At 42.7% G+C, this 20,263-nt stretch overlaps 1 protein-coding gene across 1 annotated transcript; it reads left to right on the top strand.

Moving 5' to 3' along the window:
• The first annotated feature begins 823 nt into the window (after positions 1–823).
• Positions 824–19,060, top strand: PPP1R17 (protein phosphatase 1 regulatory subunit 17). Its single transcript, XM_039251158.1, has 5 exons — positions 824–874; positions 6,726–6,832; positions 10,454–10,606; positions 11,936–12,088; positions 17,862–19,060. Exons 2-5 carry the CDS (start codon positions 6,751–6,753, stop codon positions 17,939–17,941), a joined length of 468 nt encoding a protein of 155 aa, XP_039107089.1. The 5' UTR covers positions 824–874; positions 6,726–6,750; the 3' UTR covers positions 17,942–19,060.
• Positions 19,061–20,263: the final 1,203 nt, after the last annotated feature.

Below are 20,263 nucleotides of genomic sequence, written 5' to 3'. Positions count from 1 at the left end.
CCTTTGAAGGAGCAAATTTTTCCTGGCCTCCACATCCCAACCTAGATAAGGAGGGCTGCTTTCTTGGCTACGCGCTGTCCTCTCCGAATGCTCTCTTGGATGAGCAGTATTGCAAACTGGTTAAGAGCGTGTACTCCACCTTCGATTGCCCAGTTCAAGCTCTAGCCATACCATTTACTAGCAGTGAGATCTTGGGCAGATGACTTATCAGCTCAGTGCCCCATCAGCGAAAGGGGGATGATGACACCGTCTTATCTGGCAAGACCTTACTGAAGATAAAATGAGTTGATATGGGTAAAGAAGAGTGCCTGGCACCTGGGAAGCCTTATGGAAATGTCTGCGATTGCTACTATTCTTTTCACCCCGCTGCTACTCTGAGGGGCCCCGGTGGTGAGTGAAAGTACTTCGTATTTAAACTCAAGTAGATTTGAGGGTTAAAATTAGCCGTGGCACCTTTTAGGCAAGTCACTTAACCGGACTGTGCCTCAGCTACCGTATTTGCAAACTCAGACCAAACAAACAAACAAAGCCTACTGCATCCAGTCATTTCAGGGATTAGAAGGTCTGGCCAGCTTGTCTGGCTTTCTCCAGGCTTGCACACTGGGAACTCAAAGTACAATTCAGTATTGTGTTTTGTAATGGACAATTATTGCAGTCGGAACGGTGGCAACGAGATTATCTTCTTTCCCTCTCCATCCCCCTTGCCCTGGCGCCTGTGAAACAGAGCATCCCCATGGCAACAGCGGCAGCTGGTCCCTTGATAAGAAGAGCTGGAGTCGGGCAGCAGCCACTACTGCAGAGGAGCAGCCCAGCTTGGGGAGGAAGCTTGCCCTCCCCATCTCTCGCCTTCTCATCCCAGAGCCTGCACTGATTGGTAAGTGCTTCAGATTTTTACTCCAAGAACTTTTGCAGCGAGAAAAGCAAATTTCTAATAAGTTACCGCTGCGTTATGGTTGCTGGGACAAAGGAGGCAGCAGCTGGTGGTGCGGGGTCAGGGGAGGGGGCGGGAGTGGGGGTATGCTTCCTGGAGCAAGACTAAGATGGGGCTAGATGAGGAGCTGGAAAAGTCACCACTTTGGAGACATTGTTTCTAAGGGAGGTGGAGTTCTCAATTCTGTAGCGTCAGAATCCTCCCATATTAAATCGCTAAGTCTCGAGATGAACATTGATATACCCTTACAGTTGTATCCTCACAATGCGGGAGGCTTATCTTCTAAGGCTGGGGCAATTACGTTTGCCAGATACACCTTTCCATGCCCTACTTCAAGTAAGACTCACTCCTTGAGGAATACTGCAAATTTAGTCTTTTGATGAACAAACTTGATTTTAAAACGTACTTTTTGACCTGAATTGAATCCCCAGGTTAGAAAGAGATTCGACAAAGGATATGAATTTTATATCCTCAGACACCACATTAGGCTGTGGACATAACCTTCTAACTTTTTATTCCATCAAATCAATCCAGGGATGATGACTTTGGGGGAAATTCTTTAGAATTTCCTCACAGTTCAGCTGTGTCCGCTTGCTTCTGAGAGTCACTAGGACCATGTTCCCAAGCCTCGGAAAGGGGTGTCTGTGTTGGTCTGTACCTTGGATTGTTCTAATCTCATGATCAGCTTCAAAGAAGGCCAAAGATGGGGCAAAGAGATGGTTCCAATTGTTCAATTTAATACACATGTCATGATCCCAAGGGGAGGGTGGAAGGAACAGACAAGGCAACTCACACTTTTAAAGGGTCCACGGGCACTGAGATCTGGGCGAGAAGCTTTAGATACGCTGTGTGGTGAATACCCTTAACCCTGGAGAAGAGACACTAGCAGCCCATTTTACAGATGCAGAAACTGAGTTTCCAGGGAGACATAACAATTCTCCCAAGTTGACCTGGCTAGAGAGTAACAGTACAAGTAACCAAACTTCTGCTTCTACCCCGTATTGCCTCACAGGGCCAAATGCTTGCTGTCAGTGACCTTGAGTTAAACTACATATTCTAACATCCAACAAAGAAACTTAGTCGGTGTTAAGAGAAAAGACAAAATGCCCAGACCTGCTTCTGACCTCAAACTGAACTGACCAATCTTTTTAACATGAGGAAATAGCACTACTGTCCTCCGAATGTAGGAGTTGGCTCTGGGCTGGTGGAGGCGGGCTCCCCTCACTGAGTCCTCCGTTTCAGCAGCCTGCTCTGGCTTCCTGTCGTCCTGCAATTTGGTGGAGTTCTTTCCCAAGGTCCCTAATCTTCCCTTTCCTGTTCTCAAAAGAGAAGGTGACTTTTGTCGTTAATTACACTGGTGACCTTGTGTATTATGTGACGTTGGTTAATATATCTCTTCTCTCGGTGGTATTTGCATTAACAAGTGTCTCTCTGTAGGGGGGTGGGGGGGGAGCTTCATCCCTTGTGAAAATTAGCAAGAAAAAGTTGCTAGGCTTTAGTATCATAGTCCTGAAAACCTCCTCAAGCCCCTGAAGTCCTATCTCTTTGCTTTCTTCTACATGTTATACACCAAACTACCCTCATTCTCTCCAACAACGAGGAGATTAATACGGACCTACCATACTTTTTTTCTCTAATTAAGAAATCTGAAAAACTCTGAGAACCAGAAGTTTTTTCTGTTGTTAAATTCAACATAAATTTATTTGTTAGCAAGACCTGAGCCAAAAGGATGGGCATCTTTGTATTAGTCTTTATTCACGTCTCGAGCAAATGTTCAAATTTTTGCTATGGAGATAGTGCATGAGATTATGCTGTTTCCTGAGGCCCCTCTAAAGGTGTCACAGAGGAAAAAATTCCTGATTTCCAGGCCTCCTGTGGCCCCAAGCCTTTCAGATGAGGGCAGGCAGCTTGATATCATCCAAATCATCACTGTGTGAGACTACACTGAACGTGCAATAAGCAGGAAGAGAATGTTAAAGGGTGACAAATCTTTGTACTAGAGAACAGTGTATACAATACCCACAAGGCATCCCATCAGGCTCTAGTCCCTTGGTTGAAATCTGAACACCCAAGGGACTGGGTATTTAGATATGAAAGAACCAGCGCTTCGAAAATTCCCAAATTATAGTGAGCTGCTGAGAAAGATGATACGACCTTCCAAGGCAACATGACAAAAGCAGGGTCTCTTTGCTGGTGCCTGGGATGGGGAGGCTGAATTAAAGAAGAGAAAGCATAAGCAGGGTCAGAAATAATTTCCTAGTTCAATCATTAGACTGGCTGGTGTCTTATAGTGACAAAATCACATAGAGCAGTCCTTCTTGCTGGGAGGGAAGTGGCGAGTGAGTAGGGAGATGGGCTCATCTTATACTAACATTCTACAGACAGGTGAAATGACAGTTACCAGGAAGGTGATGCTCAACCAAACTTCTCTCTCCTTGAGTACTTGTTCCTTTCTTTGTGTGAAGCTTTTCTGCCAAAAAGAGCTTAATGACATCATCCATGATAATCGTATCTTCTAATCCCCTGGGCAAAACCTAGCCCTGCCCAGCACAGAGTATTGCTGTGACATAAAAGCCCAAATCTGAAAACCATCTTTCAGCCCCATAGCTAACAGAGGCGTGCCGGCCCACCATCGTATGCTTGCAATCACACTGGTTTAAAACAGTGTTTCTGGGGTGCTTGGGTGATTCAGTCGCTCACACTGGGCATGGAGTCTGCTTGGGATTCCCTCTCTCTCTCTCTCTCTCTCTCTGTCCTCCCCTGCTCACACTCTCTCTATATAAAAAAAAGTTTAAAGTAAACAAACAAACAAACAAAGTAGTGTCGCTTCCCCCACAGACACTAGATACTATCTTGGGGAAGAAGCAGGTGCCTTATCCAGGGACTTCCTACACTTGGGCAATTCACCTGCCAAGAGAAGGCTTCTCTCTCTCAAGTTCAGTACTGTGAAAGCCATTTTGTTCAGATGAAGGCTAGGCCACCCATGGTTCAGCGTCTAGATGAAAATGAAGACTTGATAATTTTGCAGTTAAACAAGCTGGTCTTCATTAGCTAGTCATCTGGCATGGTAGAGATGTTACATAACAATGACTACCATTCACTCCATACCTGCAGTGTGCAAAGCAGGGAGCTATTCTATTTAACCTTTATAGTAACTCTATGAGGTAGATCCTATTACTTCTATTTTACAGATAAGAGAAGTGGGGGTGAGAATGGGGTAGGGGGACAGAGAGGGATCTATGACCCCAGAGGCCCATCCCTGGGAGCCCACAAAGAGGCTAACTTCTGCTAATTCTATCACAGCAGCTGTAGCTTATAGACAAAAAGGAAAAAATGATTATATTTTACTTGGGCTCTAGTTACCCTTACTACATCATTAAGATTTAGCTACTTCAGGGCGCCTGCATGGCTCAGTCAGTTAAGCATCCGACTTCAGCTCAGGTCATGATCTCATGGTTCGTGGGCTTGAGCCCTGTGTTGGGCTCTGTGTTGACAGCTCAGAGCCTGGAGCCTATTCAGATTCTGTGTCTCCCTCTCTCTCTGCCCTTCCCCCGACTCATGCTCTGTTTCTCTCTGTCTCAATAATAAATAAACATAAAAATAAAAAAAAAAGATTTAGCTACTTCATCAAAGTCATACCTCTTTTTTAAAGAGCTGAGATTTAACCCAGATCCATTTGAACTTGAAAGCTCAGATTCAAATTAAATACCCAGCTATTGGGCACATAGGGGCAGTCATATGATTCAAGTACAAAGAAAAGAACAGCTTACTGTGGCTGGAGAGAAGAAGAGGGGGACCATTGCCAGATAAGACCTAGAGCAGAGAGTAGGAGCCTAGGTTCAAATGATGGGTCTGACCCTAACAGTGTAACTAATGATAGGTCACTTCAACCTCTTTACACCTCAGTTCTCCTTCTAAATGAATACTGGACTAGATCCTGGGGTGATTTTCAGCATAAAGTCAATGACGGGGACTGTGACTTTCAATGACAGGGCCTGTGACTTTCTGCCCAAAGTGAAGAGAGATTAGATTGGTTAAGGTGCACAGGCCATATTTGAGGCTGTAACTTTGCCTCTAGACCTCAGCGCTGAGCCCACCCATCCCGACTGATGGTCCAATAGCTTTCCTCCCCACTCAAGCAAGTGGTGGGTAGCCACCCAAGTTAACAGCATACTCCTTATGGTCCCAGGGAGTTGGCAGTCTCTCTACAAACACTAAAACAATAATCTGAATTGATTTCTGCTAAAGTCACTCAGTACAATCAGTCTGCTCAGAATGACACTAAAAGCCGGGTTCAAGCAATCCATTAATAGCTCCATCTGCTATGCAATGATCTCAGCTGGTAGGGGGAGAGGCCCTCCAGCCTTCCCGGAGAAGACTGGCTTATTCCTCAGAAGACAATTGAGTTGAACTAATTCTATGAGCTTGAAGTGTTAACACAACTGGTCTCTGTGTTCATCTGCATGCCAGTGACCCAGGAATCTCCAGAACAGAGGATCAGTTTGGGTCATTTTAATCTTATTCATCTGTAAGTATTCTTGTTATGATAGGATGTGAATAAATAAATTATCAAAAAGAAATAAAATCAAGGCAGATTCTATAAATCTCAACTAATGCATTTTTCATTCAGACTTGACACATGTCCATTCTGGATTTCTACTCCTGGACAATGGCTACAACTAATAGCTCTGAAAGTTCAATGGATTTGTGGTCTAGGAAAAATGGGGGAGGGGGAGGGGAAGCAGACTTGCTCTAATGCTAGAAATCTCTAGGGAAAAAATAATAAAGATCCATTTCAAGACCTAGATTTTTCTCCTACTACGTCTCTACCACCTTATAATATGGATAGAGAAAAAAATCTTATTACCTTATAGTTACTTTATACTATACATTTATACATTACATGCTATATTTTATAGTATATATATATACTATATATATATATATTTATATAGTATAAAGTAACTATATTTTATAGCATGTAATGATAGAAAACCAGAAGCTTGGTTCAATTTGGCTTCAAAGGAATCACTGTTTCAAGAGTCTTGCGTGTCTAATGGGAATCTTCAGAACTGGGTTTGGATCCAGGGTATTTAATAATTGGATCTTGGCTATTTAATAATTGCATGACTAAAGAAATTAATTATATTTTCTGACCCTCGTTTTCTTCATCTATGAAGCAGGCATAATCCTACTTTGCAGAACTCAACAGAATATATAGACAAGATTTAATCAAGATTTTCTGTAACTTTCAGCTAACTCATTCTTAATTCAGAATTGATAAGCATTCATTCAGAAACTCTCACAGTGCTTCTGAAAGAGGAAGAAATATTGAACATTTGGTGAATGCCAGTTACATCCACGTATATGTGTATGAGTTTCATTTATTTTGACTTAAATCTTTTTTTATGTTTAATTATTTATTTTGAGGGAGAGAGAAAGACAGAGCGTACATGCATGTGTATACAAGCAGGGAAAGGGCAGAGAGAGAGAATCCCAAGCAGGCTCTGTGCTGTCAGCATGGAGCCTGACACAGGGCTCGATCTCACAAACCGTGAGATCACAACCTGATCCAAAATCAAGAGTCAGATGCTTAACTGACTGAGGCGCACCCAGGAGCCCCAATTTTGACTTAAATCTTCAGTTAGAGCTTCTAGTAGTTAAGCATAAGAAACAGACTTGAAAAATGAGATTGAATTGAGAACACAGTAAGTGCTCAATAAATATACTTATTTAATAAGTGAACAGATGAACAGAAGACATACTGATGGTCTTGTTTCTTATGCTTCTGTAGAGCTGGAGAAGATACACCTCCTTCGATGATGTCCACTAAGCAAATGCAGCCACTGGAGCTCTCAGAAGACAGGCTGGACAAGCTAGACCCTCATCGAGAGCACTTAGGTAAATGCTACAGTGTGCATGTCAGCAGTGGGAGTCAGAAAAGAGGTGTCTCTGCCACTCTCTTGCATTCGGTTTGCAGGCAAGTCAGGGGGAAGCCCCCTGAAACCTGATCGTTTGTACCTTCTGGTGACAGCCAACACCAGATGGACAGGCAAATAGCCACAGCTCTGCAGGGTCTGCCTGTAAATATTAGCCGGAGCACTGGAGAGAAGTTCATTAGAGTTACAAAAAGAGAGAAAAGGCATTGTCCTCTTTTCTGGGTCTGACAGCGTCCCAGACAGAGCATTTCTGAGGCAATAAATGGAATGTGGCAGCAGACCCAGTATTTGCCGGCACACTTACACCCCATGTGCAGTGCCAATAAAATATTTCAAATATCTCTCTTTGCCTATCAAGACAGAATTTTAAATAGCCTTTTTCGGCTTTATTGTCAATCTGTTTCCTTTCCAGAACTGACTTTTTGCATAACCTTTGTAATGAAAATACCAGAAACATTTCTGCCTCTACCCATTTCTAAAAATGAGACACTCAGACTTTTGATGGATGGGTCTTTTGCATATTCATAGCCTTTGTTTATGTCTCGCCTGGTTATGACTCTCCCCCTCCCCTCTCCCCATTTGCCATCAAGATAGTTTATGTTCAGGATTTCTCCAAAAGTAGGAAAAAGTGCAATTGAAGTAAAAGTCAAAATTGAAGCAAATGTCTTGCTCTCTGTATTGTGCACTGAGTCGCATCCTGGGGTCTAGTGGTGACCCATGACTGGTCCATTTCCAGCCTGTTCTTCCAGAGGCCCACAGCTGGGCAGCACTCATTCTGACCAACATTCATTCATTCAACAAATGTCTATGGTATGTATGCTATGGGGAGGAGAGAGAGTTAACTGTGCTATGTGGCAGCAAATTTTTAAAACTGTATTTTCAGCCAGGCATTAAGAAACATAGTCCCAAGAACCTGGGCTCACTCCTGCCATAACCTGCTAGGAGTGTAACCTTTAGCCTTTCATCTGGCTTCTAAACCTCAGTTTCCTCATCTGCAAACTGGGGATAATAGCACACCTTCCTTGTGGGCTTGGTGTGAGGACTGCATGACATAGTGTGTTTGGGATACCCTATGAATATTTAACAACCAGTAAGACACAGGCATTGATTAATCAGAGAAGGTGTTGGTCATTCCCACACACTAGAACGATGTGGAATTATCTCGTACATAAGCAGTACTCAGTAAAGTTCCCCTCTCCCCTCTTTTTTTTTTTTGTCTATGCAAACCTACAAGCAAATAGTTCAATGTCTTACATATACTATGATCCCAATAAATGTTTATTAAGTTTAAAAGATTGGATGGAATTATTCAAATCCTTTAGATGAAAGGAAATGCGTGTTACTATTAAATATGGCTGAAGGGAATGACGCTATTTGATTTTTTGGTTATATACTGTGATCTTTGGATGATACAGGCATAACAATGTATAGTTACTAGGTATTTCTCCCGGTAGGTTACTTGTGCATACTGAGTTTTCTAAAACAAAGGACCATCCAGACATAGAGCCCAATAGATCATAACAACTTGAAAACAAGGACCATTTCTTACTTGTCTTTTTAGCCCTAGAACCTTGCTCAAAGCCTGGCATAGAGTAGGAGCTTGATCAGTATTTGTTGACTAAATACATGAATGACTGACACAGGTTATATCTAGACCCACAAAACTGAAGTGAACAAGTTTGACACACTTAATCCCCAGTGTTTTAAAGACATTGACCTGAATATTTTCATAAAAAAGAAACAGAGTGAAAAAGAAGGAAGGGAGGGAGGAAGGGAGGAAGGAAGAAAGGAAGGAAGGAAGGAGGAAAAAAAAAGAAGAGGGAAAAGGAGAAGGGGCTGAAAATACCCAATTAATATCTGAATTTCCCCAAATTCATTCACAGCTGTAGATGTAATCAGACTGTATCCAGCCCATAGCAAGTTTCCAGAGAAGACTTCATTGTCTGGGGCTTCTTTGAACCCTAACAGACTATCTCCTTATATACAACATGTTTGAGTTCATTCATTCAAACATACATCCAACAAATATTTATTAATTGATTAATAAATTTATTATTAATTTCTTAAGGAGATAAAACACAAGATACTTGTCATCAAAGAGGGCAGAAAAGACATATGCAGAAAAGGTGTTACATGAGCAAAACTCTGATGGCTACCAGGAAACTGAGAAAAGATACCCAGGACTGGAAAAGACTTACGGAGATGGGGTGGGGAGGTGGGCTTCCTTTGGATCTTATAGAAGGTGTCAGGGAGTAATGATCAGAGTCAACATTTTTTTGAGGATTTGAAATATATCAAATGTAACAACTGCTTTACCAACATTAACAAATTTAGTCCTCTGTCTTTATCATACTCACACACACACATACACACACACACACTGATTTAATATTATCCTCATTTTAAAATTTGAGACAATATTAAAGTTCCTAGGAATTGAGGCCCAAAATCTCATAACTAATAGGACAGAGTCAGCAGTTGAACTGGGATCAGTCCAGCTTCACTTATCCATTCAACATGCATTTATTGGAGGAAGAGGCGATTAAGAATAAAATCATGAGATGCCTGGATGGCTCAGTCAGTTAAGCGTCCAACTTCAGCTCAGGTCATGATCTCACGGTTGAGGTTCCACATTGGGCCGGCTTCAGATTCTGTGTCTTCCTCTCTCTCTCTCTGCCCCTCCCCTGCACACTCTCTCTCTCAAGAATAAATAAACATTAAAATGTTTTTAATTAAGAATAAAATTATTAAGAGGATATAATCCTTAACTTCCATGAAGGCTCTGTCTAGAGCAGGAGATAAACCATTATAGAATAAACAGGTGCTAGAACAATGACAGAGAAGCTTATAGGAGCGCACCATCAACAAAAGCATTGAGGAGTAAGATGGAGCAGAGAAAATAATGGGCGAGGAGTGATCAGATTGGGTTAATCATGTGCCCTGACATCTGAAGGATGTGATGCAGAATCCGAGCCTCATTGAGGAAGTTCCGGACACTGAGGAAGGAAGAAAGCTGAGTAAGAGGACTACAGGGCCTGGGTTTGGGATGGGCAAATAGGAGGATTGCAACACCAGCGAGCAGTAAACAAAGAGACCAATGCTGGAGACAAGCATGAATCGTCCGTGTGACCAGCTGGCCACAGAAATGAAGGTGGGTGAGGGATTTGCAGAGAACCTTACTGTAAGACTGAGTAGTGTGCCTTAGCTCCATACTGGCTGGTGGAATCTTCAAGAGAACAAGCGTCGAGAAAAAGAAATTAAGAAAGAGCATTTAACACAGACAACCTGTTCTCCATCAGAAATTTAACTCAAACCCACTCTGTGGCCTGCCTAACTATATGTTAAAGTTCTCTTTTGCTTTGATTATCCATCCACCTTGGCGTTTTGTAGAATATTCCAGTTTTCTGTTTTATTGTATGTATTTGCACAAGGCTCTTACAGTCCTATGTAGACTAGGCCAAAATATATACAGAGTTTTCTTCTTCAGACCAAATGGCTCCTGCAAGTAACTGGCAGCCAACCAGTTTGTGAACGACCTTTACTCATGTCATATTCTTTTTATTTTGCATCTTCTCAACGTCAGATGACCTTTCAGACCAGTTCATTAAGGACTGTGATCTCAAAAAGAAGCCAAGAAAGGGAAAAAATGTACAGGTTGCCCTGAATGTTGAGTCAGACCAAAAAAAACCAAGGAGAAAAGATACGCCGGCATTGCACATCCCACCTTTCATACCAGGTAATGGACGATGGGGTCAGTTTGCACATCTGTAAAAGGGAACAACTGCATAGATCACATTGGCCTTACAAGGTCTCCTTAAATATTTGGGTGCTTTTAAATCACTGGTACCATTCCTGCATCTTTCTTCATGACACTATGGCCAGCTGCTATAACAAATGAATTCCAAAATGTTAGTGGCACAAGTTTTTTGTTGTTTTTGTTTTTGTTTTTTTTCCCCCTCATCAATAGTACAAGTTGCAGAAGCAGGTTCTGCTCCAAAGAGTAAGGATTCTGGCTGATGGCAGTTTGGACAACACCATCGCATGACTTTCAAAGTCACTCTGTGAGTTTCAGCATCCAGCAGGCACAGGAATGAGGGGGGTAGGGGTGCAGAGCAGACTGGAAGATTGGCAGGCCCGAAAGTGGCACATGTCACTTCCTTCAGTCACAAACCTCCCCTGACTGCAAGGGAGGCTGAGAAATATAGCCTCGCTGTGTGCCCAGGAAAAAGCAAGATGGTTTGGTGGACACGTTACCTAATGTGTCTCTATAACAACCTAATGTGTGACCCTCTTATGTCTCCACAGTTTTTTTGCTCTTATTCCCTTTTCTCCTTCCCTCTGGGCTATTTGTTTGGTGTTCTTTCCACTCTAGACCCACCTGGAAGGCGACAGAACAAATAGAACACAGACCGTCCTGGGAAGGAACTTTCAGTTTGATAAGAAGGAATAGAGGCACATAAATAGCTGACATATGCAGGAAGAAATAACAACGTGATGGGGTCCTTACATAAAGACTCCATGGGCTCAGCCTGGGCAGGGAATTGTGGGAAATTTCATAGAAGAGGCTGCTTTCAGAGCGTCTTGAAATGATGGAGAGAAATTTCACATGTGGGAGAGGTGAGAGGGCAGGGAAGTCACTGAAGAGTGAAGCGTGTGGCTTGCAGAACAGCAAATGATCCATCACTCTAGCAAGGATGGCCTTTGGAGGCCAACAAACCTGGGCTCAATTCCTGGCCCTGACCCCTCAGACCTGGGATGCTGTGGGCATATTTCTGTGCCTCATTTTCCTCAGGTATGTGATAGTGATGATAATATTAAATTCCTCAGTGCTTTGTGAGGCTAAACTAAAACGAGGCATGTGAAACCCTTTGCATAAAGGATGTTCTCTAGTGTTGCCTCAAGAGATACAAATTCTTAATATTAAAAATGATTTTATTAAGATAAATTTGAAAAGATATGTTGACTACCATCACTAGGTATGTGTCCGAATATGAATGCATAGTCCTTATGTAGTAGGATATGTGTGTTTAACCCTGTTTCCCCATCTATTCCCCAAACCATGCAGGTGTGCTTTCAGAACATTTAATTCAAAGATATGATGTTCAAGAGAGACATCCAAAGGACAAAATGAGTCCAGCTCTTCATAACACTGACCTGGAACAGAAAAAACCAAGGAGAAAAGACACACCTGCCCTGCACGTGTCCCCCTTTGCAGCAGGTAAAAAAGCTGGTGCAAGGCATTTGCAGGGGGTGATGGGAACAGGTCACAAGCCTTACCATCTGGAGGTGCCACAGGCATGGCCTTTGTCCCAGCCCAGCAATCTGTGTCACACAGAAGTACTCTGGGGAAGAGCAGCATTTATCGCTGCCTTTCAGGTTTACCTTCACTGGCAGCTCCCCCAGGGCTGAGCTGGAGCTCAGGGTTCAGAGCATTCCTCTTGCTTCAGCAGAACTGGTCAAATTTACTGAGCCAATGAAATAGAAATGTCAGTGGGTCCTTGAAAAGAGTTGAAATATCCTCCTCCTTAGTCTTCCATGAACCATGCATCCTGTGACTGATGGCTGACTCTCCCAAGATACCTGGATATACTGACCAAATCTTTGAAACAAGAGAAAGAGAGTGGGAGAGGGAGAGGAAGGGAGATGTGGAAATAATGAAAGCTGTCTTAATATGTGTCAAATCAAACGACAAAGTCTTGCTGAACTATATGCACAACCCCAGGCTATATAAGGCAGCTGATGTGGGAAGCATAGTCTTGTCCCTGAGAATGTTAAGTGCAGGTTGGGGAAAAAGACATATACACTCATGATTAGATCATAAGACTGAGTGTGTACATGTGTGTGAGTGTGTACATATATCCAAATACATAGATATTTGGAGGGGGTGGCAGAGACGAAAACGTACTAATGTTTATTGAGGCCCTACTAAATATTAGCACTGAGTTTGTTATGTTTGGGGATTTTTTAAAATCAGCTGAATAACACAAGAAAGTAGCTATTAGGACCCTTCCCATAAATAAACTGAAAGAAGATGTATGTAACTTAGAGTCTTCTGTGGATGACATTGATGGATAGATAGCTGCTTGGTTGATTGGTTGGACTGAGATGAGATGGTTGGGTGGACAGATAAATGGATCAAATTATGCTCAAGATCAAGCACAGCGATGTGGCAGAGCTGGGGCTCTAACCCATGTCGGCCTTACCTGTGGGTGGTTTTTCATTGTTCTGTGGTAGATAGTTGGGACTTTCAGCTCTAAGGCAATCCAGAAGGGACACTTTGGGAGGAGATGAGATTTTGTTGTTATAGAACTATGTTTCCCCATTATTTTATTTAATAAAGAAAAAAGTGGAAAGACGGCTCAGAAGAAGACATCATGAATAGGCGGTCAGGGAAACAGATAAGGCCACTGATTTCTGAAGAGCAGAGCCAGGCAAGGAGGCATGGAACAGGAGAAGACATTTCTCTGGAGTAGTGGACCAAGGACCAAGTGGCAGGATCTGAACTTCCTCAAACATGTTCTCATGAGCTACGTGTATTCTTTCCTGCGCCAGTCCTCCAACCCATCTCACCTTAGCACAAGCATTGAACATGGGCTTCGGGATCAGAAAGGTCTAAGTCTGATCTCTGGTTCTGCTTAACCCAGCTTTGTGAGGCTGGGCAACCAACACAAACGAAAGAGCCTCCTTCATTTCATGCATCTCTGAAAGGAAGACCGTAAAATCTGTCTCCCAGGATTGTTAACAGAATGAAGTAAAGTATATAAAGCACTTAGCACCGATCCTGGATTGTTGAAAGTCCTCAGTAAATGTGAGATTCTCCCCCCGCCCCATTCTCTTCAGTCTTATATTCCTTGAGATTACTCAGACCATTTCTAAAAGTGAGAATTTTCCTAGCTGCAGTGTTTTACCTCTCCATATACATCTACTGATTTAAGGGACTTCCTAAAATGTTAAACTCTGTTTATTTAAGCAACGATGCTGCCTACATCCCAATATCTACATCATAGGGGAGCAGTTTCCCAGTTGAGTTAAAAAAAATGTTTATCAAACAAGACAAAGTACAAGAGCTAGAAAGAGAGTCTATCCGTGGATTCTATACACATTATGGAATTCCTTGAATCAGCAAATCTCTGTGTTGTATTTGCAATTATAGATAGTGTTCTATGATTCTAGCTTTTATTAGCATATTAGCTGAAGCACTTTATTTTTGAAGAGCCTTTTAGTATCTAAAGATTTGGCAGTAATCGAAATGCTAGTTAAGCTGATAAGAATAGAGCCTTCAGCAGATGTTCAGAGAGACTCATATTGGTTCTAATAAGGGTGTTGAGAGGAAACTCACATACAAATGCACTCCGGAGACATCTCCTCTCATTAGCCCTTGGCAAGTGAGGACCGGACAAGGATTATTTCTCTCTTCTAAATCTCTTGCTAACTGCCTTCATTCCCCTAGGTTAATGAGCTTATTTGATAGGTTTCCAACCGCCAAGACAACTCCTTAGTGAAGAGTCAGCTCTGGCTTCCTTGCCAACCAAGGTTTGTTCCCAACTTGGCCCACATTTGCCAGAGCCCCCCATCTTGGTGACTGTGAGGCAGGGTGCACTGGGTTGTGATTAGTAAGATCTTAATGGCCGAGACCTGCTTCAAAGAGAGAGAAGTCTTTAGCTAAGGTTTATGGTGAAAGGAACCAGGGAAAGTAAAGAATAATGAGGCTGGGAGCATTGAAGAGAAGTCACTTGGAAAATTGGCCCACGAGCTGTGACTATTTGGAGATCAAAGCTCGATAATGTGCTTGTAGAAAGGAGACTGATATGTCTTTTGAAAGTAATGCCTCTTCTATCCTCCTGGGAAGAGTGTTGCCTCTGGTGTGGTTTGCCAGGACAGGTGGCATCTGAGCCCTGGCTCCCTTGAATTAGAGGCACACATCTGCAAAGCAGGTGACCAGCTCTGAGTGGGATCATGGCCCAAAACAGCTTGCCGCAAGGCTAACTGGTGGGCCCTTAGAGACCTTAGACTGAGCTTTGGCCTTAAAAATATACCTGTTTCTAACAAACAGCCAAGTTCCTTAAACGCTCCTACACAAAGAATGGGAGGGTAGGAACAGATATTTTCTGAATCCCTACTGTTTCCCAAGTCCCCTGCTAGATGCTAGGATATCCTTTAAGAACCTCATAGTTCTTGGGACGCCTGGGTGGCTCAGTTGGTTAAGTGTCTGACTCGATTTCGGCTCAGGTCATGATCTCATGGTTTGTGAGTTTGAGCCCCTCATCAAGCTCTGTGGGAGCCTGCTTTGGATTCTCTCTCTTTCCCTCTATCTCTGCACCTCCCCACCCTCTCAAAATAAATAAATTAAACTTAAAGAGAAAAAAGTTCAGTAGGGGATAGGGGTGATGGATGTATTGTCCAATGATTCCTACAGTGTGAAAAGTGCTTTAATGGAGGTTCATGTAAAAGTGTGCTTGAAGCATAAAAGAATGTTAGTCTAAATATACCTGACAGTGTCACCCCCTGAGGGAGATATGATGTATTTTTTTTCTCCAGTTTTGTAAATGAGTAAACTGAGGCTCAGGCAGGTTAAGTGACCACCGGGAAAAAGCTTTCTGGCTCTAGGGTAAATTTCTTCAATAACACACCTCTGTTTCCCACAGGAGAACATAGGATCAGGACTGGGTTAAATCATAGACCAGTATTTATCAAACCTCATTCATCATCAAATGACCAAAGCTGACAATACGAAGCATCGAGAATAAGAACGCAGTGATGACATAGACGTTACTGATTTAAGCCTCATCCTAAGCAATGATAGCCATGAAATCAAGGTTCTGTTGAGCCACTGTACATATTTTTCATTATAAGACATTAAAAATATGCTTAACTATATTACTATAAGTGCTAGTTCACTTTCCACTTGAAATTATCTCTTGTGTCCCTGTGGAAAGCCTAGCCTACTTTGGGAAGGGCTGTCCTTGATGGTTAAGCAGCCTCCTCCTTCCCCTGAAATCCCAAGACTTTTTTTCTGCCCAGATGCTTGTACAACTAGGTTTCAAGGATACCCCCAAATAATCAGAACGTTGACTGTAATCTGGGAATTTAAACGCTCTTGTCCACTTTGAATCAACTCAAATTTGGCTTGATGTGAAAAGATATCAAGGAAATTAGGGCAGAAAGTTTGGGGGCTTAGCATAGTTAACTATCTTCTACAGTTCAACCGTGATGCACTTACAGTTCTGCCGTGATAGACTTAATTCCAAGTAAGAATCCAAACCTCTTTGCAGCTGGTATAAGAAAAAATATCTCCCACTGTGTTTCATAAGAGATTTATGCAAAATCCTCATTTTCAACCAGACTCCTGAAATTGTTTTTCTCCTCCAATAAATATCAGCTAATTGGTGAAGAACCCATATCAGCTAATTGGTTAAGAACCCATATGAACAAACTAGGAACTGAGTCAAATGAATAGTCATTAAGATCAACACATAGTTTTCATTAATTTGCTGCTGTTGAATGGAGTCCAGTTCTGTAGAAAGGCCTCTTGTGGTGCACAGTTTTCTACCCTCATGTTGAGATCTTTATGAAATGCTTAATGAACTGAAAGGTCTCTAATTATAAGAAGGTGGGGGTGGGGCAAGGCACGGGTGGTTGGCTGGGTGGGATGACAGAAATCATGGAGGACCGGTAAAAACACAAAATCATAGCTTCCTTTGGGTTTTTATTAAAATGACCCTACTTCACAATTCACAGGATGAGCAGAACCACCCAGACCTCCTAGGACGGTCCTAACTGAGCTGATCTGTCCAGAAAATTGTGCTCTGGCTTCTGAATTTCAACGATCACTAAACTCTTAAAAAACAAGATCTATTGGAGCCCAATATAGGGATACCAACTTTGAATTTTGCCTAGTAAGAATGTTAAAAAAAAAAAAAATAACCACCTGACATCCCTAAAATTTCATAAAAGAAAGGATATTTTAATACCGAAAAGGAGAAAAAGAATCATCTCAAAATAAAGAAAAACTTTTTAAGATGATAGTCACAGAACTTTACAAAAACTCACTGCCCTTTCTTGAGTTTCTCATTTTGCTCTGAACCACATAAAATTTATCACCTTCCAGCACTGACACCCAGAAATGGCATGTTCAGAGCCTCCGCTCAATATTTCCCCCAGATGTTAAAAGGTATTTGACTTTGACTTTATGCTGCTGACCAGTTCTTTTCAAAGAAGAAGTGAACTAGCAAATGTAAAAGAAAGGGATGCGGCGTTTGGGTGGCTCAGTCGGCTAAACGTCTGACTCTTGGTTTCGGCCCAAGTCATGATCTCATCATTTGTGAGTTCAAGCCCCACATCGGGCTCTGTGCTGACAGTGCAGAGCCTGCTTAGGATTCTCTCTATCCCATTCTCTCTGCCCCTCCCCTGCGCATGCTCATTCTCCCTTTCAAAGTAAATAAACTTTAAAAGTTAAATATATATATAAAATCAAATGAAGGGAGAGGCGGACTCAGCTGCCCACAGGCGTGGCGCTGTGCTCGGCACCATCTGAGCTTCTTGTTCAATGGGCACAACAACCCTTCATGTAAGTATCAGTGTGCTCATTTTACACCCAAGAAAATTCAGGTGTGAAAGGCCCAACACAGACTGAGTGAGTGGCAGAATGAGAGGTCCAAAGCAGTTGGACTCCAAAACCTGTTTGCTTTTCATCAAACCGCGCTGCAAGCTTAAATGCAGAATATAGACACGGGGGGTAAAAGTTGCCTCTGACTCCCAGGTTGAGTGTCTCCTGGTAACCAGAGCGGTGTCCTCGCTGAGTCACAGCTCCTCTGGGAAGGCCAAATAAGGCCACTCGGCTCCCTCATTCTGTTGGCACCTTTAACACTTGGCTCTGCAGATGCTAAAGGGCTTTGGGGTTGTCATGCTCCTGCGTGCTGTGCCTACCTTGTAAGGTTGTCTCCTATTTTAATTAGAGGCACTTAATTGCAGATCGGTGCTTTGTTTTGCAGGTGTGACACTGCTCAGGGACGAGAGACCCAAAGTGATCATGGAAGATGACGAAAAGGATGGTGACAAAATAGCTATTTAAATAGAGTTCCCCTGAGACCACTTGTAAATAGGTTAGATTGGATCCCTGTGGCGACCTAGCAAAAAATAGACTTGCTTCTGCTCTCCTTTTGTCTTAATCTGCCTTTAAGATCCAGACACCTTTCCCCCAGGAGGCACACTCTATCAGATTGCCAGTCACCTCTTTGACTCTCTCTTCTTTCTTGAATCTGGTTTCTATTCCCACCTCTTGAATTTTCATTTTCTAATGCAGTGGAAAGAAAATAGATCATTCTAAAGTGGGAGGTAGCAGGGAAAACTCTAGTGTTCAGCTTCTGCATCTTCTGGATCAATTCGTGGAGCAAAGAGCAGGAAGAGCATGGAACTGCTTTATTTCATGGTCTATCCAGGTGAGCAGGACTTGACTTCACGTTATCCACATAGCAGTTCAAGGGCGGACTCCCTGTTGCCAGTTAGGGAAGTGAGAAGACTTGGGTCCAGACTCACTGATTGTTTTGTAGAACTCGGTCTTTTATCTCTTTTATCTTTCCTCAAGAGTCCAAGGTTCTCTGGTGGCGTTTCTAAGCTCCTTGTAACTGATGCCCTAAGGGTGAATGAGTTGGGGGAATCAACCCAACCAACCATGCTGGTCTCCTGAGAAGCTTAGCAATATCTCTTATTTATTTTTATTTTTGGAAACATCTCTTAACCATGTTACCCTGAACTTTGTGAGCTGTGTCCCAAGTGACCCATGGTAGGTCAAGTATTGTTTGTGATGAATTTTCTTTTTAAAAAATGAATTAAGGTCAGTGGAAGGCCTTCCTATATTTTTAGCATTCTGACTTATTTAGACCCCAACGTGCTTTCTTGGATGGGAAGGAAAAATGTGGTGTTAGCCATCGAGCAGGGATCTGTACGTCACTCCAGCCCCAGCCTGCTGGCTGTGGGTGCTGTGGGAAGCCTTTCCATGAGGGCCTCATCTACCAGGTGACGGACATGAGGAAATGCAAAAACTGTTGTTCAAAAGTGGAAAAGTGGATATTCAAACAGACCCCGCTTGAAAGGGCTAATGTGAAAGCTCTGTGTACCCCCTGGCTCTGAGAGGCTGTCTTTCTCACAAATGTGGACAAGATGCAGGACGCTGATGGGTAATAAAAATGCTTCTAACCACATGTTTATGTCCCCGTGCATTTCTTCTAAAAATTACTGACTTACAAATATAAAGAGAAGAGGTTGCAGGAGAGAATCACAGGACTGATTTTATTTGTTTTTGACCCACACAGGTTTAAAAGTGTCTGATTCGACCATTAGTATTTAACAATCCAATCAGGAGAATTTGCACAACATTCTAGATTTCCAGATTCTCTTAGAAAAATACCTGGAGATCCAACAACCTTGGGCCTGATTAGAAGAGTGACAGCTGTCAGCTGATGCTGGGCACCGGATGCCCTTTTAGAAACACACATTGTCCAGCTCACCCTCCACCCCACATGGAATATGTCATCTGCTGACTTGACCCTCCTCCAGCCTTCACATTTGGGTTTGGAGTCACTGGTGAAGACCCACACTTTGTCCACCTAATGATCTCTTGCCAGTTTGATCCCAGGGCTCCCTTTTCACTTCTGATGGCCTCAATCTCAGGGGTTAGGGAGGAGGGGAATTAGATGTGGCCAGGCTGTTGGTTTAGGCATTAAGTGGTGCAACAGGCCACCAAAAATTCTTGAAGAAACTGAAGGCAGTTACTATACATAATAAGATCATATCACCACCAGCAGCAATTTTTACCAAGGGCTTCTCCCTAGAAAAACACAGATGTGGTCTTGTGCTATCAGATTTGCTGATATGCTAAGCATGGTGTGTTCCTGCAGTCTTGCCTGCAGCAGGGTGTACTCAATAAGCTCACAGGCTGCTCAGGGGAAGCCCAGCCTATTTCTGACTTCTAGATGGTGTGGAGAGTAGACTTGCTATTGTAGAGACAAAGGTCTTGGGTTCCAATCCCAACTCTGTGACCTGAGCGAGTCCCTGAAAGTCTCTGTTTCTTTCTCTTAAAAATGAAAATAGGGGCTCCTGGGTGACTCAGTTGGTTAAGCGTCAGACTTCAGCTCAGGTCACGATCTCACGGTTCATGGGTTTGAGCCGCATGTCAGACTCTGTACTGACAGCTAGCTCAGAGCCTGAAGCCTGTTTCAGATTCTGTATCTCCCTCTCTCTCTGACCCTCCCCTGCTCATGCTGTCTCTCTTTCTCTCTCAAAAATAAATAAAACATTAAAAAAATTTTTTTAATAAAAAAAAAGAAAAGTTATCCCTATTTGGTTTCCTTAATAGTTTGAGAATTAAATGAGATAATAATTAATGAGAATTAAA

Source organism: Hyaena hyaena, unplaced genomic scaffold (genome assembly GCF_003009895.1).
Source record: "Hyaena hyaena isolate Hyena2069 unplaced genomic scaffold, ASM300989v1 scaffold_387, whole genome shotgun sequence".
Taxonomy (NCBI): domain Eukaryota; kingdom Metazoa; phylum Chordata; class Mammalia; order Carnivora; family Hyaenidae; genus Hyaena; species Hyaena hyaena.
This window is presented reverse-complemented; position numbering and strand designations above follow the sequence as displayed.